Source organism: Vulpes vulpes, chromosome 14 (genome assembly GCF_048418805.1).
Source record: "Vulpes vulpes isolate BD-2025 chromosome 14, VulVul3, whole genome shotgun sequence".
NCBI classification, from domain to species: domain Eukaryota; kingdom Metazoa; phylum Chordata; class Mammalia; order Carnivora; family Canidae; genus Vulpes; species Vulpes vulpes.
Window position 1 is genome coordinate 60,432,962 of NC_132793.1, and position 26,631 is coordinate 60,459,592.

The window sequence follows — 26,631 nt, forward strand, 5'->3', positions numbered from 1 at the left end:
AGGTAAGAAACAGATTATCCCTTAGAGTCTCTAGAGGGAACATGGTCCAGAACTGTAAAAGACTCAATTTCTATGGTTTTAAACCACCAAGTTTGCGGTTATTTGTTACAGCAATCCTAGGAAAATAACATAAGGTTAATAAAGAAAAGTTTTATGGGATGCATAGTGTTTTTTTTTTTAAGATTATTTACTTATTTATTCACAAGAGACACACACACACAGAGAGAGAGAGAGAGAGAGAGAGAGAGAGAAAAAGGCAGAGGGAGAAGCAGGCTCCGTGCAGGGAGCCTGGCATGGGACTCGATCCTGGAGACCCAGGATCAGGCCCTCGGCTAAAGGCGGCGCTAAACCACTGAGCCACCCAGGCTGCCCAGGGATGTATAGTGTTTTATGAATGGTAGGTAGGATTTACATATGTGATGACTAGACAGGGAGAAAAAAAAAGGAGGTGGGACGGGAAGCATTACAGATGAAGGGAGACAGCAGTAAGATAGAAAATTAAGGGAACTATAAGCTGTTCAATAACACAAGAGTATAAGCTACTTGAAAGTAAGCAATGCCTCAAAGTGTTAAAAAGAGAGCTCCCCTATGACCCAGCAATTGCACTGCTGGGGATTTACCCCAAAGATATAGATGCAGTGAAACGCCGAGACACCTGCACCCCAATGTTTATAGCAGCAATGTCCACAATAGCCAAACCGTGGAAGGAGCTTTGGTGTCCTTCAACAAATGAATGGATAAAGAAGATGTGGTCTATAGATACAATGGAATGTTACTCAACCATCAGAAAGGACGAATACCTACCATTTGCTTCGACGTGGATGGAACTGGAGGGTATTATACCGAGTGAAGCAACTCATTCGGAGAAGGACAATCATTATACGGTTTCACTCAAACAGGGAATATAAAAAAATAGTAAAAAGGATCATAGAGGAAAGGAGAGAAAATGAGTGGGAAAAATCAGAGAGGGTGACAAAACATGAGAGACTCCTAACTCTGGGAAATGAACAAGGGGTAGTGGAAGGGGAAGCAGGTGGGGGCGTGGGGTGACTGGGTGCCCATTGAGAGGGGCGCTTGATGGGATGAGCACTGGGTGTTATACTATATGTTGGCAAATCAAACTCCAATAAAAATATATATATATACAAGAAAAAAAAAGTAAGCAATGATACAGATTGTTGAAGATCCTGAATGCTAGCCTAAATTTAATCTAACCCAAGAGGTTTGAACTTTCATCTATAGAGTCAAGATCCTCTGCAACTTGTGAGAACAAACTGTGTGTGTGTGTGTGTGTGTGAGAGAGAGAGAAAGAGATGGGGGTTTGGGAGTAGGTAAAAATGATGTCCTAAATCCTTTGCACACCTCTATCATACTATTCTTTTGTTTTTTCATTTCCTTCCACGTCAACTCTTAAGGGGTAGGATTCTTTCCCCAGGACCGAGTGAAAAATCTGGCATATACGTTTGATAAACTGTAAATGAGTGAATTAAGAAAAAGGTATATTATTTTGTTTGTCATTACTAAGTATGGTATGACACAGTAATTCAGAATACTGAACAGTACTGGAATCACTTTTCCTCTTCAAGGGCCTGATTAAGAGGATTGTATTAAAAAATACATACAAATACCAAAAGTAGAAGAGATGTGGGCTCAGTGTGATCAACCCCCGGGGGCATTCTCCAGAACCAGGACAGCGACTGTAGCCAAAGTCAATCAATTAGTGGTGGTTGGAGCCAGAGTTTAAAGTAACCCAAAATGTGTGCCTTAAGAGATTAGCAACCTCTGCTAGAATGTTGGATTAGGAATAGTCAACCAAACAACTTGTGGTTCACATCTCAATCTTGCTCCGCAAAACCTTAACATTTGGGACTCGTGGGTGGCTTAGAGGTTGAGCATCTGCCTTCGGCTCAGGGCGTGATCCTGGAGTCCTGGATCGGGTCCCACGTTGAGCTCCCTGCATGGAGATTGCTTCTCCCTCTGCCTGTGTCTCTGCCTCTCTTTCTCTGTGGGTCTCATTAATAAATAAATAAAATCTTTAAAAAAAAAAAAAAACAACTTGACATTTTCATGTCTTCTTATGTGAAGTACAGAATGAAAAATTCGATTTTAGTGGAGGTTACCATTTGTTGAGTATGGTCAATGGAAGGCTTACGGCATTCACGTGTTAAAAAAAAAAAAAGAATGCAAAGGCTGCAGTGTAGACGGGATAGAGGATTGTTCTACTGCCTGTACTCCATGGTTTCAGAGTATTAACTATTCTGACTTGGAAAAGAAAGGGCATATGCAGTTGCTTGCCTTCCAACCGCGCTGCGGGGGGGGGGGGGGGGGGTATGAAAAGGCTAATAACTGTTTGCACAAAGCAACGTACTCCGTACGGCGTCGGAGGGCTGAACACCCGGCCAGCGGAACCCCAGCAGGAAAAACATGGAACTCTAAATACTGAACTCCAAAGTTCACACTCCGAGTGTTCGAGACTCAACGCACAAAGCTGGAAACGCCGTCGAGGCTCCTGCAGGTCACAATCCTCCGCGACCGTATGTTGCACCCGCAGCTGACGCGCGAGGGCCTAACAAGACAGGTAACGGTCTTTAAAAAAAAAAAAAAAAAAAGATGTGATTCATGAAACAAGATAGAAACACAAACATCAGGCGAGTTTGGTCACCCTCGCTGCTTTTGCAGGGGAGGGAGGGTAACGCAGCCCCGCCCCTGGCCTGGGGCGCATGTTGTTTAAAGTCTTGCCTGGGTTACCATGCCTGTGGGCGTAGAGAAGGGCTGCAGGTTCCGAGTGCGTAGCTCTCCTAAAGCCCCACGGCGTGGCCTCTGATCAGCAACCTCCGCGGACCAGACCCAACTCGTCAACACGGCCCACCGCCGGTGCAAAGGCCCGGGAGCCGCGGACACCAAGGCCCGCCTTCCACGCAGCTCAAGCCCCGCCCCCCGCCCCGCCCCGCGCAGGCGCACTCCCGAGGCCCGCCGCCCTCCCTAAAGCCAACACTGAGCACGCGCAGGAGAGAGCTCTCGTTAGCCACGCCCCCCTCCGAGGCGGGCGCTGTGGAGAAAAAAAAAAAAAGGCGGGCCTGCCTGCCTGATTCCTGCTATTTTCCCTTTTAACCGCCTTGTGTGTCTGGACACGTTTTGGGTTCATTTCCTCCCCTTCCTTGTTGGAACTCACTTTGCCTGAAGCAGTTGCCGTCGAGGAATACAATTTGCTTCCGCCGCCGCCGACCCCGGGAAGTTACCTTTCCGCTCGGATCCAGGCGGCTCTCCTCCTCTCGGCAAGTGGGTCCTGACAGATAGGAAAAATAAAACGGTCTGTTGTAGAGGTCGAAAGAGATTTAAAGTCCGTTCACTTAGGTGAAAAAAGCCATCCAAAAAATATATATATTCTGCATCGTCCCCTGCGGCGTGCAGCGTAGAGACGCGGGACGTGTGATTTTCCCACGCGGGGCGGGAGCGTTCTATTAACGAGGACCTGCAGCGCGCAGCGGCGCATGCGCGAGCGCCCCGGCGGCCGAGAGGCGCCCGGGAGGTTCCCGGGAGGCGCCCGCAGAGGGGAGTCTGCGGCTGCAGAGGAGGAGGCTCCGGGCTTCGTCTTCGGGCGCCATGGGGAAGGTGAACGTGGCCAAGTTACGTTACCTGAGCCGGGATGACTTCAGGGTCCTGACCGCGGTAAGGAGTCGCCGTGTCCCCCCGGCCGCCCGCCGGCCACCCGCCGGCCGCGCGCTCTCCGGCTCCTGCCTCCCGCCTCTCGCCTGAGGGCGGAGCGCGCCGTAAGGCCTCGGAGACCCGGGCGGCCCAGGTGCAGGACGCGGCCCGGCCGTCAGGTCGCTCGGGAGCTTCCGTCCGCCCCGAAGCAGAGCCGGGCCGCTCTCGTGGGCGTTTCCCTCCTCTGTGCTCCCGCTGCTCGGGCTCCAGGGCCGCCCTTGGGTCCCCGCGGCCCGGACGGCGTCTCGGGGCCAGCCCTACCGCCCCCCCCGACGGGGGCTCCGAGACTCCCGAGGACTGGGGACGCCGGGGGTCCTCACGCACACGGGCACTCACGCAGCATTTATTCACTGTGATTCGAGCGGCGCTGACTTGTCTGGGCTTTTTGGTGAGGACGTGAGTGAACTCGCAGGGGGCCCAAGACGAGGGTGACGCGCCGAGTAAACGGGGAAAGGAATGAGGTGCAATCAGCTAATAAGCGCTGAGGTCCGTAAAATAGAAACCACGTGCACGTGGAGGGTGGGGGGTATGGATGTCATCTTCAGATTCGGTGCGACGTCAGGGAAGGCTGCTGAGGGGATCCCGGGTGGGGCAGCGGTTTAGGGCCGCCTTCAGCCCAGGCCGTGACCCTGGGGACCCGGGGTCGAGTCCCGCGTCTGGCGTCGGACTCCCTGCATGGAGCCTGCCTCTCCCTCTGCCTGTGTCTCTGCCTCTCTCTCTCACTGTGTGCCTATCATAAATAAATAAAAAAAATAAAAAAAATAAAAAGAATTCAGAAGATACTCCACATATAGGGGAACTGCTGAATGTTTTAACCAGTGACAAAAACGGATTTTTTTTTTAAGACTTTATTTATTTATTCATGAGAGACACAGGCAGAGGGAGAAGCAGGCTCCATGCAGGGAGCCTGATGCAGGGACTCCATCCCAGGACCCTGGGACCATGACCTGAGCTGAAGGTGGATGCTTAAGCGACAGAGCCACCCAAGAGCCTTTGAATGAGTTTTTGTTCAAATAAACTCTTTAAAAAAAAAAGTTTTTTTTTAAAGAGTTTATTTATTTATTCATGAGAGACACACACACACAGAGAGGCAGAGACAAAGGCAGAGGGAAATGCAGGCTCCAGGCAGGGAACCCAATGCAGGACATGATCCCAGAACCGCGGCATCATGACCTGAGTCAAAGGCAGCCGCTCAACTGCTGAGCCACCCAGGCATTCCTCAAAAACTGATTTTAATGGCCGTAGTCTTAGGGGACAAAGATCAACAACACGTAGATTAGGCATTTCCAGAATAAAACAAATTTGTTTAGAAGCTATTATCTTTCAATTAAATAGGCAGTAAAGTATCACATGCAAATTCAGTGTGAAATTTGGAAGATGCTTGATCCAGCTGTATTTTCTTTAAATGCCTGCTGTCACTTCTGAAAAATAGGTCCCTCTCAGCACATGGACTTACTCCTCAATGCCTCTGACAGAAATACGGGCGTAGTGAGAAAGAATGTGAGAGACTAACAAAGTGAGTTAAGGTGTGAGATCCTGGTCGGGACATGAAAACAGTGCCGGATTTATCTTCCAAAACTTCGGTCTCTGCAATATTTAAGTTCTTTTTTGAAGCTCACCAACAAATGACTCATTAAATATTTCAGTCTCAGTTGAGCCCTACCATCCTCGGTATCAGAGGCCACCTTTCCTTGACTGTCTTCCCTTTACTTCTCAGGCGCCTCCTACATCAGTAATCATACTTTAGCTGGCTGGCCTTACATTTTAATGTGAAATTCCCCCAAAATTCTGTCTGTCGTCCTTCGTCTTTCATTCTGTCTTGCTCAGTGATCATATCCACTTCATAGCTTTATCCTTACCTGCCTCAAATAACCATTTTTTCCCCTTTAATTATGACTTCAGTCCGGAAAATCTTCATTTGAAAGACTTTCCAGAACTTTGAGTTGTGATGAATGTCCTTAAAACATCCCTGTTCACAAATCTCTTTTACATCAACACCTTCAAGGTTTTCAGCTTTTCTCAGAAATCTAAAACCCTTTGGTCTGCATTTCAGGGCCTTCCTTATCTTACTCAATCAAAAGCATTCTCCAGCCTTCTTTTCATGAACTCTTATTTGCCCTCACATCTGAGCTATCAGTGTACTAACTGCTGCTGGGCTTTGTGCTTTCTTGCATATGTGCCATGTTCAGATCTTTTGCCTTTCTCTCATATTCCCTTTGTGCTTTTTCTGTTTTCCTGCATCTCAAAGTCAATCTCAAGGGCTATTTCTTCCTCAGCTAGAATTATTTTTGTTCAGCCCTGAGCCACTTTTTTAGCACTTACTATTCCTTGTCTTCTGATAAAGCTAGATGCGTAGGTTCTTATTTCCACAATTAGATAATAAATTCTCCCCCTGGAGAGTTTTATTTTTATTTTTATTTTTTACTTTTTATTTTTTTTAATTCATGAGAGAGGCAGAGACAGGCGCCATACAGGAAGCCCAACGTGGGACCCGATCCCAAGACTTCCGGGATCACACCCTGAGCCAAAGGCAGGCACCCAACTGCTGAGCCACCCAAGCATCCCTGTATAAAAAGTATTTTTTATACATTTTTTAATCTTCTACCATGCCTGCATATGGTACTTTCATTTCATTAAATACCTTCTTAATGAATATCTGAAATACCTCTAGTTTTTAAACATAAATATTTAGAGGCCAATAAATATTTTAGTATTTTGCCACATGTCAGTAACTCTTAAGAACTTGCACTTTTTATATTTAGAGTCTAGTAGAGAGCAGATTATGAATATCTGTGATTATATATCAAATTGTGATTAGAAATATGTCCAGAGAAGGTAGTATTTCTGTCTCAGAATTGGTTGGGGAACTGCATGGTCAGAGAAATTTGAAGAGGTTAAATTTCTTAGCAAGGATTTGATAGACAATAGCTCTGTGTTGATTATAACTATATGATTCCTTTAATTTCAGGTTGAAATGGGCATGAAGAACCATGAAATAGTTCCCTGCAGTTTAGTTGCTTCTATAGCCAGCCTTAAACATGGTGGCTGTAATAAAGTTTTAAGAGAATTAGTGAGACATAAACTGATAGCTTGGGAGCGTACCAAAAGTAAGTATTTGTGGCACCATTTGTGATTTTTTTTCATGTAACTGGCTTCTTCCAGAGCAGGCATTTTTGAAAGGTGGAAAATTAAAGTTTCCAGACCAGCAGAGTACTTTTCATAGACCTGAAAACTGCATTCATTTACCATGTTCTATTAGAGCATTCACAGAGCCCACCCAAATCAAAGAAGAGTAGAGAAATAGCCTCCATCTCCTGATAGGGGATTAACAAGTTCCAACTTGTAAAAGATCGTAGGATAGAGATAAAAGTTTTGCCAATTTCTTTGGAAAATACGTTCTGCTGCAAGACTCTAGAGCATTAATTCTCAGACCGTTTGTTGTGAGGAATGAGTTTCTTTTTTTTCAACCTACTGTGGATCCATAGTTTTCTAAAATAACAATTAAAAAGTTAATATTTAATAACAATAAATATGTTAATAATTACTAGGAAAATGGAATTTAAAAATTGATATAATACAGGCACAAATTCCTTTTTAGAGTTGAAGACATAAATAACTTGGTCAAAGTGATATACAAATTTCTGAACGTAACCATTTCAGTTTGTGTCTTATCACAGACTGGTTACAAATACTTACAGAGAGGTGTCAGTCTGGGAGTCACACTTTGAATAACACTGCTCTAGAGAAAAAAATACAAATTGTAGGAAGAAATGCCAAACTCATAAGACTGGGTAAGCTAATCTTTCCAGCTAAGAATTCTTATGTTTAAATTTTTCTCATGACTTGAACTAATGTGACTTAATTATACGATATAAGTAAAATACAATCTTTTTCATTTTCTTTTGTCTAGCTGTCCAGGGCTACCGGTTGACAAATGCAGGCTATGATTACCTAGCTTTGAAAACACTTTCTTCTAGACAGGTAGTTGAGTCCGTTGGAAACCAGATGGGTGTTGGCAAAGAATCGGGTAAGTGCTGAACTCATTTTCTTTGCTGTAGTTTCTATTTATGTTTCCCCTTGAGAAAACATCTTCTAATTTTTCCATTTTTTTCCAACTAAAATTAGAAAGTTGGTTGAAAGCAATATAGATGATGAAATTTTATATATAAGTGGATATTTGTAATAGTTAAAATATGTAATACAAGGAAGTATTAGAAGATAGTGAATATCTAACAGCCACAAACACATTTTTCCATCATAGACATTTGACAAATTAGGTATGTGTAGAACATAGAAAAAAGTGTTCTAAAATAGCATTAAACAAGTAAGTATTGCAGGAGTGCTAAATATAGCAGTGAGTGTGTGTGAAATGTATAAAATGAGGTAATGACCTCTTTTTAGATATGCTACCTCTTAATTTTTTTTGTGTCCACTTTTTTAACTTAGAAAAATGGCTTTTTTGGTTTTTAAGAACTTCACTACAAGGCAATGATAAATAGTACAAAAGAAAGTACAGTATTCCTAAACCAGCTCTCAATCTGCTGTTATTACTTCCCAAAACTGTTACTGTTGATGTTTTATATATCCTTCTAGAAATAGTCTATGTAATATATGTATATACATTCACATATCTTTTTAATCACAGGTGAAAGCAAACATTAGTTATTATTTTACACCTTGATTTTTCCCACTTGATGCATTTCTTTCTTTTTAAGATTTTATTTTTAAGTAATCTCTACACACAACATGGGGCTCCAGCTTACAACCCTGAATTAGATCCTGTGCTCTACTGACTGAGCCAGCCAGGTGCCTCTGATGCATTTCTGATATTATTTCATGTTAACAAATAGGTCTTTTACATAGTTGTAGAATTTTATATAGTAAATGATGACATGGTGGACACCCTTATACGTGTCTGTGCAAATAAATTCATAATATGGTCGTAAAAATTGAATTATTAGTGCAAAAGTTACATTCATTTAAAATTTTGATAGTACCAAATTTCCCTTCAGAAGTTGACACTGATTTATAATCCTGCCAATGTGAAAGTTTCTTGATGTATAACAGTCAAAAATTTTCATGAATGGTTAGGACGTGTTTTAAATGTCAGTATTTGAAAAAGCAACTTTTTTTTTTTTTGAAAGTTGGAATACTTATGAGATCTCCTTTCTGATGATTATAAGATTATATTCTCACCACTGAATATTATTTACTGAAGCAGTTGAAGAATTGAACTTCATGTTGTTGAAAAGGAAGATGTTAAGTCACTTCTCATACATGTAGGATGCTAAGGGACGATCAGATTTTTCCCACTAAATTGAATCGAGTATTGAGCACCTTTGGAAGCAATAACCTTTGACACACTACATCCCTGTTTTCTTTTGTAGTAGTTATTAATCCATGTCATCTTACTTTGGATTGTAATTAAAATAGAGAATTTTGCTGAGTAGTGAGTATTCTTGATTATTAGGAAAGAAAATTTAGTACAAATAAAATCAAAATTAGGAAATCACATTTGAACTTTTTGGAGTGATAGTGTAATAACGATCTTTTCTAAATGGTGGCTCTAGATATTTACATTGTTGCAAATGAAGAAGGACAGCAGTTTGCGTTAAAGCTTCACAGACTGGGAAGAACCTCCTTTCGAAATCTGAAAAACAAGCGTGATTATCATAAACACAGGCATAACATGTCCTGGCTTTATTTATCTCGTCTCTCTGCCATGAAAGAATTTGCCTATATGAAGGTATTTGGTAAATAATTTTGTATTTCTTAACCAAATAATACATGTAGCTGGAAAGATGGAGTGACACTTTTCAGACTGCTGCCCCCACATCTCTCTACCCTCAATCCCAATTCTTTCATTTACTTTTAACTGTTGATTATTTCTGTTATTTGCTTTTCTGGTGATTTTTTTCTATGTGAAGACATTTTTCATTATTCTTAAATGTGTAAAGGCAACATGTGTTCTACAGTATTGATAAGACCTTGTAGTATAATATTCTGCAATACTAACAAATAGCCTTAATTAATGATATGCTTGCCTCACAAGTGTGTGTGAATGTGTATCTATTTGTCTCTAATTGAAAACCTCAGGGAATTACCTATAGTAGTTATCTATAGAAACCTTAGTGTCTCAAATATAAGTTATCTAGCATTTTTCCTTCATGTAATGGAGAAGAATTGTTGATTTTACAAATCTGCATGCATATTAGGAAAGGTAAAAAATCGTTAGCCTTTAACCTTTTCCTTTCACAATTAAGTTCAGGATAGATTTGTTAAATAGCTTTAATAACCAAATTAAATATCTTCAATAACATTTAAAGTAAATAGAAAATAATATTCTATTACTATTATTCTCCAGTCATGCTCATTTGTTATTACTTACCTTCACTTTTTAACATTTTGAATTATTAAAAGTCCCTCTAGGGGCACCGGGCTAGCTCATTTGAAAGAGCATGCAACTCTTGATCTTAGGGTTATGAGTTTGAGTCCCACGTTAGGTATTGAGTTTAGTAGTAATACACACATACATACATACATTTTTTAAAAAAAGGTCATTCTAGTATTTGCCCAGTATGTGAAATTCCTGGGAGGTTCAGTTTTATGTTTTTTAAGTAGGTTATTTTAATTCATGTGCTTAAATTTTTAATAACCACAGGGGAAGTATTCTTAAGACAATATAAATAAATGATGCTCATAGCATACATGTCAGGTATTTCTGGTCTTATACTGATGGTTTGTAACCTATGATAGTCAATATGTAGGCAGTTTGATAGGGGTTGTTACACATTTTCCCAAAACTGTATTAGGTGTTTTTTTCAGATGTTTATATAAAGGTACTAGAATAGAACCTGGTTGTGCATAAATATGCTCCTTAAATTTACTCTCTTTTTTCCTAGGAGAGAGTAATATAAGATTGGGCTATAGCTTAAGGATTAAGCCATAGTGTAAGGGCTAGACCACTATGACAGTAGTTAAGGTTATTAGATGCTGTTGAGCTGCTAAGGCATGTTTGAAAGTACTTTGATTGAAAAAACCATCTTTAAACGAAACAAAAACGTTCGGGGAGTGGGAAGTAGTTCAGTTCCTCTAACAAAGAAAGTAGACAGCTTTATAAAACTAACCCTGGGGGCACCTGGGGGGCTCAGTGGTTGAGCATCTTTGGCTCAGGTCATGATCCTGGGGTTCTGGGATCACGTTCTGCATCAGGCTCCTTGCAGGGAAGCTGCTTCTCCCTTTACCTATGTGTCTGCCTCTCTGTCTCTCATGAACAAATAAATAAAATCTTAAAAAAAAAAAAAAAAACACCTAACCCTGTTAATAAGTGTATATTGAATATCAGTTGTATGTCTACCAGTGAACAAGTACGTGGCATACGGTGGGCTGAAGATGTGGATACCAAAGGAATAAGTAATACAGTGTCTTAACATTGGGAATATAACACAAATATACCATGAAGAACAATTTAAAAATTAAATTATATGTTATATTTAGAGAAACTTGTGTGGACTAGAATAGTTGATGAAGGAAGTTTCATAAAGCAAGTAGGAGTTGAGTAGAGTCATGAAGCATGCATATGATATGCTTTATCTCTAAGGAAAAGATAGTAAAACAGTGTACATTGCAGAGAAGTCACTATGGGCAAAGACATGAATATGGGTATAAGCCCCGAATGTCCTCCAGAGTACTTATTAAAGAGAGTGTAAGAAAAAAAAAAAAAAAAAAACACTGGTTAAGTGGACTAAAAGTTTTGAAAACTAGGAAAAGTTTTCCAGACTGAAATCAATACTTAGAAACATTGTAGATTTTTTTAAATGAAACATTGACATAGTATTTTAATTTGGTATTGATACACAGAATAAAGGTTAGATATGGTGACGAGCTAGGACCACTGTTGGCGCAAACAGATAAAAGTAATAAAGGCCTACTTTGAGATGGTAGCATTCCAAATTTAGAGGGCATAAATCTAAGATATTTGTACTTTGTAAGCAATAGAACAGAGAAAGTAAAGGATATGGGGAAAGGATGCATTAATGGTGATCTGAAGTGACATCTGACTCAGACTACGACTGTGTGTATATTTGTCACATGATAGGGTTATTTATCTTTCCTGTGGTGGTCAGTGCTCTATAAACTAAAATGCCTTATCTACTGGGTACTTCATTTCCTAATCTGCCAGAAGACAAGAGTATTTCCTAAATCAGTCTATTTCCATGTGAATTTTTAAGCACACTCCCAATTAATGACAGAAACTTAACAAGAAAAGAAGATCTATCCTAAGAGACTGTAGGCTTCTTAGGGGACAGACTTTTTAACATTCGTTTCTGTAACCCTAGCACCATGTTTAATATTTAGCAAATGCTCAGTAGATTGTTTGATTAAAAAAAGTAAATTAAGTAAACTGGTTTAAAATTTTGTTTCATTTATAGCTCATTTTGTACTGTGAATAACCATATATAAATAAGTATGTGTTAACTGTAATTTTGTAAAGCCTTGTGTGTTTTTTCTTCTGGTTGTGGGCAGTTATGTTTACTTTTATTTTTCCCTAAAAATTAATGACCTCTTCATTAGTTTATACCTGCTTTGCTCTGTTTTAGGCATTGTATGACCGGAAATTCCCGGTCCCAAAACCAATTGATTATAACCGCCATGCAGTGGTCATGGAACTCGTAAATGGCTACCCTCTGTAAGTATTTATTATTCTTGAAACTATGGATCTTAATAAATAAATGTAAGGTTTAGTTTTCAAAACTAAATTTATTTTGATTAAATGGAAGTTGCCTCTGGGAGATTAGGAATTACCATAAAGCTGTAGTCTCAAATGCAGATTAAAAATTCAGTTTCATTCTGACAGTATGGGTTTTATAATGTCTCTGATTCAACAAGTATTTATTATCAATCTAGTATATATCGAGCACTGTTCTAGGCTCAGCAGCGACCAAAACGAAATCCTTGCCTTCATAGAGCTTATATTCTGTTGGAAGGAGGCTTGCAATAAGTAGCTAAACAAGGAAATACATGGTTATCAGGTGGTAGAAAATGCAGTAGATAAAAATAAAGGAGGTAAGGGGGACAGGAAATACTGAGGGAGGTGGAGGAAGCTGCTATTTTATGTAAATGGGAAGAATCTCATTGATGAGGTGTTTTTGGAGTATAGTCCTAAAAGAATGAGAGAAACAAACCATGCATATATGGAAGCGATCTAGGCAGAGGGGGCATCAAGTACATAGGTCCTGGGATGGAAGCAGTGAAGAGGCTGCTGTGGCTGGAGTTGATGAGTGAAGGCAGAGATGATAAGTGATGAGATCACAGAGGCAACAGGGGACTAGATAATTTAAGGTTTGTAGGCCATTGCAAGGAATTTTTTATTTCTTTTTTAATGCATCTAACATATAAATTTGAAGTGTATAACATGTTGATTTCATACACTTATGTGTTACGGTGTCATTGCCGACGTAGCAGTAGTTAGTACAAGGGCTTTTATATTTTGATTGGGATAGGAAGCCGTGGAGGATTTTGAACTGGGAAGAGACATGATGTGACTGTTATAATAGGATTACTATGGCTGATGTTTTGAGAATAGACTGAAAGGAGATGACAGAATTAGGAAGACAACTTAGGAGATTGTTGCAATAATGAAGGCAAGAGATGGTGGTTGTTTAGATCAAAGTTGTAGATTTGAAGGTGACCAAAAGTAGTCAGATTCTGGTACATTTTATAGGTAGAGCCAATATGATTTGTTTGGGGTTGGATATTGATACAAAGGAATGAGAATGTCAAGGATAACACCAAGGCTGGGGTCTGAATAACAAATTAATTGGAGGTACAAAGTTGTCATTTACAGAAATGAGAAAGACTGCAGGAAGAACAGCTTGGAGTTAGACAGTGAAATATATTCAGAGGTTCAGTGTGGGACATAGTTAAGTTTGAGATACCTTGGAATTCAGAGAAGTCTAGGTTGAGGTCTGTGTATATATGGTGTTTAAAACGTGAGCCTGAATGAGATCAGCAAGAATGATTGTAAATAAGGCTCCTAAAAAAAATTTAAAAAAATAAAAATAAAAAATAAGGCTCCTAGTAATAACCTTTGAGGAGCTCCAAAATTTAAAAGGTCAGGGAAAGATGAAGAACTAGTGAGAAAGACTAAGAAGGAATGATAAATGGAGAAAGAAGACAGCCTGAAGAGCTGGTGTACCAAGAGTCGAGTGAAGAAATGTTTGAGCAAGGGTGACAAGGTTAACTGACAGACCAAATATGATGAAGTCTGTGAATTGACCCCTGGATTTATACATGGAAGTCATAAGTGGTTTTGACCAGACCTCTTTCTTTGGAACAGTGTTTGGAATGAGTTTGTTAGAATGGAAGGGAAAAAAATGAAGAAAGTGCATGTAAAGGAGTTCGGCTATAATTATCAAAGAAAGTATATAGTGGAATAAGGATGTAGAATTGAGGCAGGGTGTGGCTTTTTTTTTTTTTTTTAAATAGGTGGGAGTTATTATATCATGTTTGTGTGCTGGTAGAAATGAAGAGAAAGCCATTAATTAGGGAACTAAGGAATGGAAATAATAATACACACATATGTTTGCTTTCATGAAAATCATAAAGAAGTACAAATAATCTGTTTTGATACTTTCAGATGTCAGATACACCATGTGGAAGATCCTGCATCAGTATATGATGAAGCTATGGAACTAATTGTCAAACTTGCAAATCATGGACTGATTCACGGAGATTTTAATGAATTCAATCTCATTTTAGATAAAGATGACCACATCACCATGATTGATTTTCCACAGATGGTTTCAACCTCTCATCACAATGCTGAATGGTATATGCTAAAGTGATTCTGGATATGAGTGTGTTTATGTGTGATGTAATATTTTTCTTAATTTTTCAACTTTGTAATACTGTGATTTAGATCAATAACTGGTTCGAAGTAGCTGATGTTAATGGTCTAAATACTTGGATTTTCTTTTTTTAATTTATATATTAGCACGCGCGCATGCGGTACACAAAGGTGGGGGCAGAGGGAGAGGGAGAGGGAGAGAATCCTTGAGCAGGCTTCCTGCTGAGCAGAGAGCCTGACATGGCACTCAGTCCTAGGACCCTGAGATGACCTGAGCCCAAATCAAGAGTCGGACACTTAACAGACTGAGCTACCCAGGCGCCTCTAATTTTTTTTTTTTTTTAATTAAAAAATATCAAACTAGGGGATCCCTGGGTGGCTCAGCGATTTAGCGCCTGCCTTTGGCCCAGGGCGTGGTCCTGGAGTCCCGGGATCAAGTCCCATGTCAGGCTCCCGGCATGGAGCCTGCTTCTCCCTCCTCCTGTGTCTCTGCCTCTCTCTTTCTCTCTCTCTCTCATAAATAAATAAATCTTTAAAAAAAATAAAAAATAAAGGATCTCAAACTAGGATAACCCTCCTAAGAATCTTACTCCTCAGTGTTTTAAAGGGTGGAAAAATGCACTTAGATCCAGTTTTTAAAACCTAGTCATTAAGTTTATGCTGTATAAGGGAAATCTGAAGAAACCGCCTGTTTTATAAACCATCAAAAGAATTTCAATAACTTGTGTAATCTGTCAGACTTTCAAAAGCCCTCTTTCTTAGCCCTGGGACCCTTTATTCAAACTTTTAGGTGGAAGCGCAGTTTGTAAAACAAATAAAAGCCTGCTCATAAAAAGTAGGGACATAGAGAAGGGAACCCTAGCACCCCATACTCTCTGCCTTTCCCCTTTTCTCTCTGCTCCGTGGTTGCTCCATGGTTGTTCACCAAGTATAACTTGATCATTGCGATGGCCTTAATAAAAATGGTGATTTTTTAGTGGACTCAGTTGCCAAACCAAGAATATCTCTCCCGTCAATTTTAGCTTTCATTTTATTGTTAGAAAAGAATTTATGTAAAACTTCATCCCTGACACAGGGCAGAATCACTTTATATAGTGTGATAATCTTATTCTTCATATTTACTTACCCATGTAAGCTAGCTAAGCTGTGAAATAGGATATATTTATATATATGAGGAACTTTTTCCTGAAGATGACAACCACTATTACTTACATAACAGAGATAATGAATTCTTAGAAAATGGGAGCTCAAATTTGTGTTTAGCCAAGATTTTCTTCTTCCTGATTTTCATTAGAAAATGTCTGTACTTTAGAAAGAGAAATGTCAGTTAAATATAAACTTAAAGAATATTTCCAACCAAACAGTTATTACTAGATGAATAGGTGTTTGAGTGGTTAATATATCTTTGGATGATGACTAATCATCATTTTTGTTAATAGGGAGTAACATAGTCACACAATGAAGGAACATCCAGGAACCACCAGAAGTGAAGGAAACGATGACAAATCATGACATTTCAAGTGTAGGCTGCATTATTCTATAAGGAAACAGTGTGATTTAATTTGGGATTTAATGGGCAAGTTCTGGGATAAAGAAGTGCTAATTCTATTCTGCAGTTATTTGGGCAGCCCCAGTGGCACAGCGGTTTAGTGCCGCCTGCAGCCTGGGGTGTGATCCTGGAGACCCGGGATCGAGTCCCACATCGGGCTTCCTGCAGGGAGCCTGCTTCTCCCTCTGCCTGTGTCTCTGCCTCTCTCTTTGCTCTCTCTGAATAAATAAATAAATAAATCTTAAAAAAAAAAAAAAGTGCTAATCACCTGAAATTAAGGTGTAAAATAATAAATAATTAAAATATAAAAATATCTGTCTCTGCTTTTGAAAATTTTGAAATTTTTGTCTACTTAGATGAGACATAGACATATATAAAAAGATAATTTTAGAATAATTTATTGAGATTTATCCCAGAATGCCCTAAAAAAGGAAAGAAGAGTGGCATTATCTTTGTTTCCGGACTTCATCTTTCTCTAAAATATTAATTAATATTTCAAGTGTGTAGTCAATTTTACATCACCCTATTTCTTAATTCTCCCGTATCTAGAAACCGAGAGAATTTAATGCGTCCTCACTGCCTTATGGTGTCCTAAAAAGCAACCTGATATTCACAAGTCCTCTACCCTTGGTCCAGATTAACATGTCTTAAGATTTATAAGCCACAGCATTATTTATCTCTTTTGGCTCTTCTTGCAAACTAGCTAATAGATAATAAAGATGTATAAATAAAACATGATTTAATAATCCCCAAAGTTTTTTTAAGGTGTCACTAACCTATTTTGTCTTTAGGTTTTGCAGTCATCTGAGTTTCTAGTGGGTATAGCTGATGAGAAGTATAACCAGACAGACTGGAAACTATACAGGAAAAGTGGAAACCTGCTTCCACACCACAGATCGCGAATTTTCTGAGATTCATATAAATTTTACTTTCTTTTAGTATGTCTGTTACATATGGGAAGACCTCGAATTTTCTAACTACAGGGACATACTGTATGCCTTTGACAGCTTATATTTCCTGTTAGTTTCTCTGCTTTTAGATTGAGTTTTTTGAACACACTAGTAACTGATTTGTTTCTTATGTTTTTTTCTTATGAGTAACCTCCTTATTTGTAATGATTAGGAGTGTCTCATTAATAAGGATATTGTCATTGCTTAATAAAAAGCATAAGAATAAAGATTATATCGAAAATTCTTGCTTTTACAGGTATTTTGACAGAGATGTTAAATGCATTAGAGATTTCTTCATGAAACGTTTCAGCTATGAAAGTGAGCTTTATCCAACTTTTAGTGATATCAGGTTTGTACTCTGCTTTGCTTAAAATGATAAAATTCTGTTTAAATATCTATTTAGTTCCAAATTTTTAAGTTAGTTTAATCTAAAAAAAATTTCCAAATAATGACCATTGACAGGTTATAATCACTATTGAGTATCATTGCTGTCTAATGTATAAATGAAGCTTAAACACTAGATAAATTCCTGCCTTTGGTCTATTAAGGCATGCTACTGAGTTTAGGGGGGAAACATGCATAGTTTCTTGTAAATTCACAGACTTTTTACTCCGTGCAGTTTAATATGTGAATTTTTAAGGAAGCAAGTTAAATGTTAATTGGATTTATGTTTTTCCTTCATTCAGAACAGAAGCCATTTTGATTCATGGAATAATCATATGTAAATTCTGAAAGCAAAATTTTCCCACTTATTTTATATACTTAGTTAAGATACTATTTTCTGATTTGGAATGTTTGACATAACTTAAAAGAAGTCGTCTCTGGCCCCTTTTGAAAGTTAATTTATTAAATCAGTATCAACTGAAGTTTCTCTAACTGCAGTTCTTCCTATTGCTTGTTACTCTTTTTCCTAGGAGGGAGCACTCCCTTGATGTAGAGGTTTCCGCCAGCGGCTACACAAAGGAAATGCAGGCAGATGATGAACTACTTCATCCAGTAGGTCCAACTGATAGAAATATTGAAACAGAAGATGAGTCTGAATTCTCATATTCTGATGAGGAGATGTCAGAAAAAGCAAATGTTTGTAGTTTAGAAAATCAGAATGATCAAAACTCTACAGATGAGTCAACTGACTGTTGTGTATCATCTGGAGACCTTGAACAAATAAAGGAAGATGATTTGTCAGAGGAGAGTGCTGATGCACACAATTTTGAATTACCTGAACTCAGTCAGGCTTTAGAAGAAATAGAAGAGCAGGTCATTGACAACAGTTCTATAACTGAGTATTCTGAGGAAAAAAACAAAACTAAAAATGACACCAGGCAAGATGGTAAAGCAAGTCAAGGAGGAATGCCCATGGGCCATGAAGAGTATGAAGATGCATGCCCTCATCTGATTGCCTTGTCCTTAAACAAAGAAATCACGCCTTTCAGGTATAGATCTCTGTTGATTGATTTTTTGTTTGTTTTACTTTAACATGGAGGCCTATTCTTTCTTCGAGTCTGGTAAGTGAATGGGTGTGTTTGTTTGTTCCCAAATGATGCAGTAGAGCTACATTCTGCCCCATTATATGTAAAAAATGAAATCAACCCTTTGTTGGTAAAATTCACATTACCCACTACAGGAGACCTGATCCTAGACAACCTTTTGTTTCAGTTTTAAGCAACTCTGCCTTAAAAATGCAACTCAATTACTTTAGAAGAATTATTTACAAATAGTTGATAAATTGATCAAATTGAAGATGGATGAATGCTCATATATTTTTGTAATTTTAAATCTGATGTATCTTTTATTTATTTTTTAAAGATTTTATTTATTCATGAGAGACACACAGAGAGATTGAGAGAGAGAGAGGCAGAGACACAGGCAGAGGAAGAAGCAGGGTCCATATAGGGAGTCCGCCATGGGACTCGATCCCGGAACTCCAGGATCACGCCCAAGGCTAAAGGCAGTGCTAAACCACTGAGCCACCCGGGGATCCCCATATGTTTGATTTATACATAGTCCAACAAACATGCAGTAAATGTACTTTCTTCATAAAATATCTACTTACAGTGAATTTTATTTGGTACTTTGAACCCTATATCCTTACTTATGTACAGTTAAGATTATATAATATTACTATGTTATTTTTCTTATAAGACTTTCTTCTTACAAATACTATTGGCAAAAGATTAAAAAATTAATTTAGGATAGTTTGTCCAGAATCAAACAATTATAATTTAATGAAATGGGCTTTTATTTATTTCAAAATTATAATATTACAAAATTAAATCAGTAGTACATTTATTAGGCATTTCTTGATACGTGTTCAGGCTTACATGCTAAGGCTGTTTTAATCTTTAGAGTTTTACTGTGAAGGAAAACACAAAATTTTCTGCCTTTTTTGTAAAACTGTATCTGGAGACTCAGGGCTATAATCACTCAATTAATAAACTTGTAAAACTGAATTAAAGTCACGGGTGGCAGTGGCTGAGGATTACAAGTAATAGAAGAAAATCTACTCAGGTTAAATAGTTTTAGCACATAATAATTTGTTCTCTTTGAACACCTGTTGGACAAAATCTTTATTATTCAGTGTACAAACAAGATAACATGTTGATGAATACTATTGACTGTTAGGGGTCAATATTGTCTGAGTTTGTTATACCTTGTATTCATTAAAACTTTGGACAACGTGTAAAACAAGTTAGTTTCCATCATTGCAGTTTTTCTGCCTTAGTAAAATAGACTTCATAGACTAAGAGTACTGTCTATGTTCCATCTATTGTTGTTTGGAAAATGGCAGGGAAGTATTCCAAGGATTTATATGTAAGAGGCAGATAGGTGTAAAGTTCAGTGAAAGAAGAGGAGGGGATAAGTGGGAAAGGTATGAATTGGGGGGAAGTGATAACAAATTTGGTGGCTGAAACATTCTGTTATTTTGCGATTTTGATAGTGACTACTTGAATGCTGACAAATGAAGTGTTAATATATTGGGCTGAATTGTGGGTAGTTTTACCTTCACAGAAATTTTCAATATAATGATCTTGGGCCGTTTGTTATGTCTTTAGGTTTTACTATCATGTAGGAAAATATAAATTAATTACCCATAATTAACTATAAAAAATTAACTGGATAATTTGTGATTTTCTTTTAATTTTAGAAATGAAGAAAATACAGAAGATACTAAACAATACAGAACAAGAACTCTGAGTGTTACATCTGTGGGCAGTGTTTTAAGCTGTTCAACAATTCCTCCGGTAACTATTCAGCATTTTCCAGTGATGATTAGGTCACTACTGTGGCCAGATGTAGATACTCCTATATGGTCTAGTCCCTGCATTTTAACAGTGAGGAAATTGAGGCCCAGATAGGTTATGTGCCTTTGCTCAGGGTTCCCCAGTGACAGTCCTACAGATGAAGTGTAAAGATGCACCAGTGTCACTACCTAGTTCTTCAGTTTTGAAGGAGAAAAATAAGTGATTTAAAAATTTTTGGTGTCCTAAATTTTTGTTAGACATGTAGCAGGAATGTTCAAAAGAATCTCATAAGGGACATTTTCTTTGCAGGATAGTGAATACAAATAGTCCAGCTCCTCAGGAGCTTTGCTTCCTGTCATCCTTCTCTCCAGGGTCCCCAATAGGAAGAATCAGTTTATTTCCTTTGAAGTTTCTAAGGAAAGAGATAACATTACATTGTTGGTGTATTGGTTGTTTTCCTTCTGCTTAAGGGCATTCAGTTGAATACCATTGAAACCAGTTTATACTGATAACTTCACCTAAAATGAGCAAAAGAAAATCAATTTAGAAGTTAGGAAACAAAATAATGTGGAATGTGAATTCAAAAAAAAGTAAGAACTTTATAGTTACTGAACTTCTGATTTTCAAGTTCATATATATTGTCAGCAAGTTAAAATGTATGTCCTATGGATATAATATGGGATATGTACAAAACTAAATGAGAATGATCAAAGACAAGTTAAAAATAACATATCATATTTTATAATATAACAGACTTTTAATGATTCTAGGAACTTGATAATAGAAGCATTTAGAGCTTATCAGACAAAAATAAAAATGTGAAATTCTGTAAATATTGATTTTTATATACTGTTTTTTGTTGGCCTGGTAATTCACTTGATTTTCTGGGTGTAAACTTAAATCTATGGAATTTTTGAAACATCTATTAATTACATTAAAAGATAAGTCTCCCTTTAAGTGCAATGCAAGTACTTTAAGTATTATCAACCAGTTTTTATTAAGAATTTCTCATACTCTTTAGGGATGCCTTAGGTAGGACAATTAAGCGTCTGACCCTTGGTTTCCACCTGGGTCATGACCTTAGGGTCAGGAGATCTAGCCCGAAAGCCCCTTGTCAGACTTAATGCTCAACCAGAATTTAAGACTCCCTGAGGAGATGTAACAAGCCCTGGGTAGTTTAGAAGACTGATGAATCACTGACTTCTACCACTTAATTAACATATAATTAACATTAATATGTAGTGTGCAATTAACATTAATTAATATATAATTAACTATTGAATTTAAATAATTTTAAAACTCTCCTTTGCCCCTCCCCCCGAAATAAATAAATCTTAAAAAATGAATTTCTCACACTTTTTGATTGCCTGTCCACCATTAGCTTTGGTATTTTCTATACTTAAAGAGTATTATTTACCCCTTATTTCTCAGATTCTTTCTTTTTTCTCAGATTCAAAACATAAGTACTTTTATATAATTATAGTGGTGTAAAATCGGCAATTGCATATAAAGAAGTTTAAATTACTAATTAATGCTACTTTCTTAAATTCTAAATTATGTTGTCTTCTGTATATAAAGATGATGACATTGACATTGTCTTTAGGTCTTGACTTTATCCTATTTGCCTTATAGCTAACAGGAACTGAAAGTTTAAAATGGGGTTAAGCCTATAGTAATATAAAATACAGATTTGCCATCTAAGAGAAAAAAAGATCTAGCCTAGCTTGATCTAAAAGGTTTCCCTGTTGTCATTGGAAACAAATTGATCATCTTAACTCTACATTCTTTTGGTAATTTGGTCAGTGTTTTCCTTTAGGTCACATTTTATTTTGTTAAAGGGTCGGGAGAAAACAGTTTATTTTGTAACCTCCGTTAACTTCATGATTATTGTTTTGGTGTCTGGTAAAAGATTCTCTTCTTTGTTTCTTTGAAACTGTAATTGTAAGATCTGTTTTCTTCATATAAATACTTGTATAGTTTTCCTTTGGCAAAGTTGCCACTTGCCAATCCTGTTCTTCCTAATATATAACAAATTCTAATTAAACATTAAGGTATATTCCTTTTTAATAAATGTAAATGTGGCCAACAACAACAAAACAAACAATGGAATCAACAAAATGCATGACTTTTGTTAATTTTTTTATGTACTCCCTGAAATAATACACAAGTATTTTGTTTCATCATTTTATTTTTTTATTCTTTTTTGTGCTTCATCATTTTAAAAAATAGATACTAAACACGATTTTTCTCCCTCTTTTTTTAACATGAAAAAATTTAACCTTGTAAGATTGTAAAGTGTTATGGATTAAGAAGTACTTGCATTGTAATACAATCTCTCATTATTTACTTCAGCTTCTTGATAGGATTATCATATGGTCTCATCAAAGTGAAGAACCAAGGGGAAATTCAAGTAGAACACTTAGAAAAGAAATTGATTTTTTTTTCTTGCCAATATTCTAGAGGCATCTATGAATTAATTACTCTTGTTTAAATGTGGTGCATCTTCTCCTGTTAATTTCCTGGGACTTTTCATCTCCTATTTATTGATTACCTTCTTTCCTAGTACCATCTCTTTCTCTTACCTGGTTTATTTATTTATTTATTTTAATAAATTTATTTTTTATTGGTGTTCAGTTTGCCAACATACAGAATAACACCCAGTGCTCATCCCGTCAAGTGCCCCCCTCAGCGCCCGTCACCCATTCACCCCCACCCCCCGCCCTCCTCCCCTTCCACCACCCCCCTAGTTCATTTCCCAGAGTTAGGAGTCTTTATGTTCTGTCTCCCTTTCTGATATTTCCCACACATTTCTTCTCCCTTCCCTTATATTCCCTTTCACTATTATTTATGTTCCCCAAATGAATGAGAACATATAATGTTTGTCCTTCTCCGATTGACTTCACTCAGCATAATACCCTCCAGTTCGATCCACGTCGAAGCAAATGGTCTCTTACCTGGATTACTTTATTTGGCAGTATAGATTCCAGTAATTATATGAGAGAATGGGGCAGTCGGTACTTTTTATTGCTAAAAATGTCTTTTCCTGTTCTCATACTTGATTGGGAATTTGTTTGAGTTGTGGTTTGGAAATAATTTCCCCTCCAAATTCTGAAGGTATTGCTCTTTTATCTTTGTTGTTTTGAGAAGGCTGATAATTGCCTGTCTTCCTAGGATAGGGAAGAGTTGCCAGTCATGCTTATTCTAAACTTTCAGCCCATCCTACAGCTTTCAGTTCTGAAACTTCCAGGATACCAGATTTCTAAGTCTCCTGCCTTACTGGGTTTGGGTGACTATATCTCATGGGGTATCAGCCTCTCTGCAGGGACCTAACTTCTGTTTCTTCCATCTGTTTCCACCCTCTATTCTCTTACCTTTCTTCCCATTGAGAATCATTAAGACTAAAATTAAGAAGGATAACTTGTTAAAGCCTGTTATTTAATTGAGTGTAGTCTGCTTACCTATGTTAAATAATGCAGAATCTCCGCCTAACTTATAAAACTCCGCCAGAGTTTTAGAGTACACATATACAATCCAAGAAACTGTGTTAGGCAGACTAATGCTTCTAGCCCATTTTTACCTCAGATCCACTAATTTTTTTTTTCAGTTCAAAATAATAAAAGTTTATTTTTATATACTGCTTACTCTGTGTCAAATACAGTTCTAAGTATGTTACATGTACATGTATTATGTTAAAAATAATCCTCTGAAAAAAAAAAATAATAATAATCCTCTGGGCAGCCCGGGTGACTCAGCAGTTTGGCGCCACCTTCGGCCCCAGGCCTGATCCTGGAGATCCAGGATCAGGTCCCGTGTCAGGCTCCCTGCGAGATCCACTAATTTTTTAACCTGACCAATTTTTAATAAATGCTTCTAGATAAGTTGCATAGGGTGGGGCTTATTAACAAGAGACCCTTGCTTCAACCTTTGCAGTGTTTCTTCTTTAGGAAATAAGTTGGGTGATGCAAGTTATGTACAATTAAATAACCAGCTCTAGTGCTTCAGATGAAGAAAAGGTTATTGGGAACAGAATATTCAAATTTTTTATTCATCTTGTAAAGTGACATTGGTGACCTAGGTCTTAATAAGAAATAATTTGAATTTATACTGAGAAAGCATTCCCTATCTCCCAGAAATTATACAAAAACTCTTCCATAGAACTGTTGCCATCAGGTTATCTCTACACCTGAAGTTATGGAGGCATTCTTGGATACATTTTGATCAGTTGTGAATACTTTCAAACATAATTTTCTACTAGAAGACATGTCTACTTTTACCTTGAAAGCAGAGAAGCAGTTTTTTATCTTGTTGGGTATCTTGGTTTTTGGTTTTTGGTTTTGGTTTTCCTGATGGACGCTAGGTGGCACTCTGGCGATTTGTGTTATTCAAAGAACTGTGTACTCCTTTTTGCTATAATCTGTATTTCTGTTAGGAATTTAAGGTCTCCTATTTTGTAACCATTAGTTTGGTGTTTATTTTATTCCTGTTTAATATAGTACTGTCAGTGTTTGGAATTTAAGAAATTAATGCTCTTAAGAATTTTGAAAAAATACAAATCTTTGTTGTATTGAATATTTTACTTATCAGAATGGTCAGTTATCAGTAATACTAATTCATGAAATCTTTCCAGGAATTGGTGAAACAGAAGGTGAAACGTCAGTTGACAAAACAGCAAAAATCAGCTGTAAGACGTCGATTGCAAAAAGGAGAAGCAAATATATTTACAAAACAACGGAGAGAAAACATGCAAAATATTAAGTCAAGCTTGGAAGCAGCCAGCTTCTGGGGAGAGTAATATATTTAAGATCTTGAATATTTTTCAAAATGTTACTATGATCCCCTTTTAAGACACCTCTTCACTAGTCTTTTCTAGACCAAGGCAGATACATAAATGGATAAATAAACTCTTTCATCTATTAATTTGACTCATTTGGTATATGTGTTCCAATGAAGAATTACAGTAATTCTGCTAATGCAATCTAATTGTCCAGGTTTTTTAGGCAACTGGTGAATCCACTAAAAATCTGTTTTTAAAATAATCTTCATTAGGTATATATGGGTATTTTTCAAAAAATAAATATCACTGTTTTTGTTGCTTTTTGTTCTCTATAAAAAACAGGTAGATTCCAGTTTTAAATCCCAGCTTTTCCACTTGCTGATAGAAACAACTTTAGGCAAGTCATATTTCTCTTTCTCTTTCTCCATTTCCACCTCAGTTTTCTTACTGTTAAAATTGGGTTTATAACCACTTTGTAGGGTTGTTTTGAAGACTACATAAGATAATGCACAGAAAGCACTTACAACAACTTCCCAAGGCTTTATAAATGTTCCTTAAAGTGTAGCTGTTAGAATGATCATTGTAATCATGTTTATCCTTCTGATATTCTAATGATTTGGTTACATTGTGTTTAACCACTGGAAGAATATACCGCCATCTCTGTTTTTAGTTTTCAGTATTGAGGATCAGCCACCAATGCATAATTTTATTTTCTGCATTTTAAAATTGGTAATGTGGTCATGGGAACAGAAGGTTGCAAAGGTCTCACCACAGTTTCTACATTTGCCAGTTTTTATGCAGGCCTGACCAGAAGTAGAAGAATTAGAGGTATGAGGAGATAGAATAGAAGGGATGAGGAATGAAAACTTCTTTCTTAGCTGAGTGGGTCCAGAACATGTTTTCACTTTGACACTAACAAATACGTAGTACAGGAAAGAAAGAAAATGCGAAAGGAATGACTCCTCCCTCAAAGACTGTAATCCAGTGAGATGTGAAGATGGGCCCTGAAGTACACGTACCTGATGTTGAATTCAAGTCTCCTCAGTCTTGCCCACTGGGCCAAGAGGATTACCGCCTGTGGTGAAATGTGGCCGCCAGAGGGCAGTGTCACTCCACGGTCACCCGACTAAATGTCCTAAAACCACTTGCATGTGTGATAATGATCTACCGGAAGAAATAACAGCAGATTTATTTCCAGAAATGATAAAGATGGCAGATTCCCTTTCACCTTTGTAAAACTGATTCTACTATTTACAAGACCTATCATTATCTGGTAAATTACCTTTAATAATGGAGATGCAAGAAAATTTCTAATTCAATTCCCCTGAAAATTAACTTAGATTAATTTGGGAAGTGTTTACCTAGCTTTGAATTTTAGGTGTGTCTAAATCTACTTTAAAATATTTCGATAGCATAAAACAGTGTTAAAGACAGCTTAATAGAACCAAAGAATATTTTGTAATACATACTGTGTTTAGAATGTCAAAAGTAAACTGGCAATAAAACTATATGACTTCATCCTCAATTTTACTGAGCTCCTGCAGTCCACTTTTGGGCACCTA

General features: G+C 37.6%; 1 protein-coding gene across 2 annotated transcripts; it reads left to right on the forward strand.

The window, feature by feature from the left end:
- The first annotated feature begins 3,474 nt into the window (after positions 1 to 3,474).
- RIOK2 (RIO kinase 2) lies at positions 3,475 to 25,212 on the forward strand. Of its 2 annotated transcripts, XM_025992846.2 has the most exons (11): positions 3,488 to 3,669; positions 6,674 to 6,812; positions 7,383 to 7,496; positions 7,616 to 7,732; positions 9,276 to 9,451; positions 12,306 to 12,394; positions 14,345 to 14,536; positions 17,310 to 17,402; positions 17,968 to 18,486; positions 20,199 to 20,295; positions 24,923 to 25,212. In XM_025992846.2, the coding sequence occupies exons 1-11, from the start codon at positions 3,604 to 3,606 to the stop codon at positions 25,085 to 25,087; spliced, it is 1,767 nt and encodes a 588-aa protein (XP_025848631.1). In that variant the 5' UTR covers positions 3,488 to 3,603; the 3' UTR covers positions 25,088 to 25,212. The 2 variants fall into 2 exon arrangements, with proteins under 2 accessions (XP_025848632.1, XP_025848631.1); XM_025992847.2 differs by lacking the exon at positions 7,383 to 7,496 and having other exon boundaries at positions 3,475 to 3,669.
- Positions 25,213 to 26,631: the final 1,419 nt, after the last annotated feature.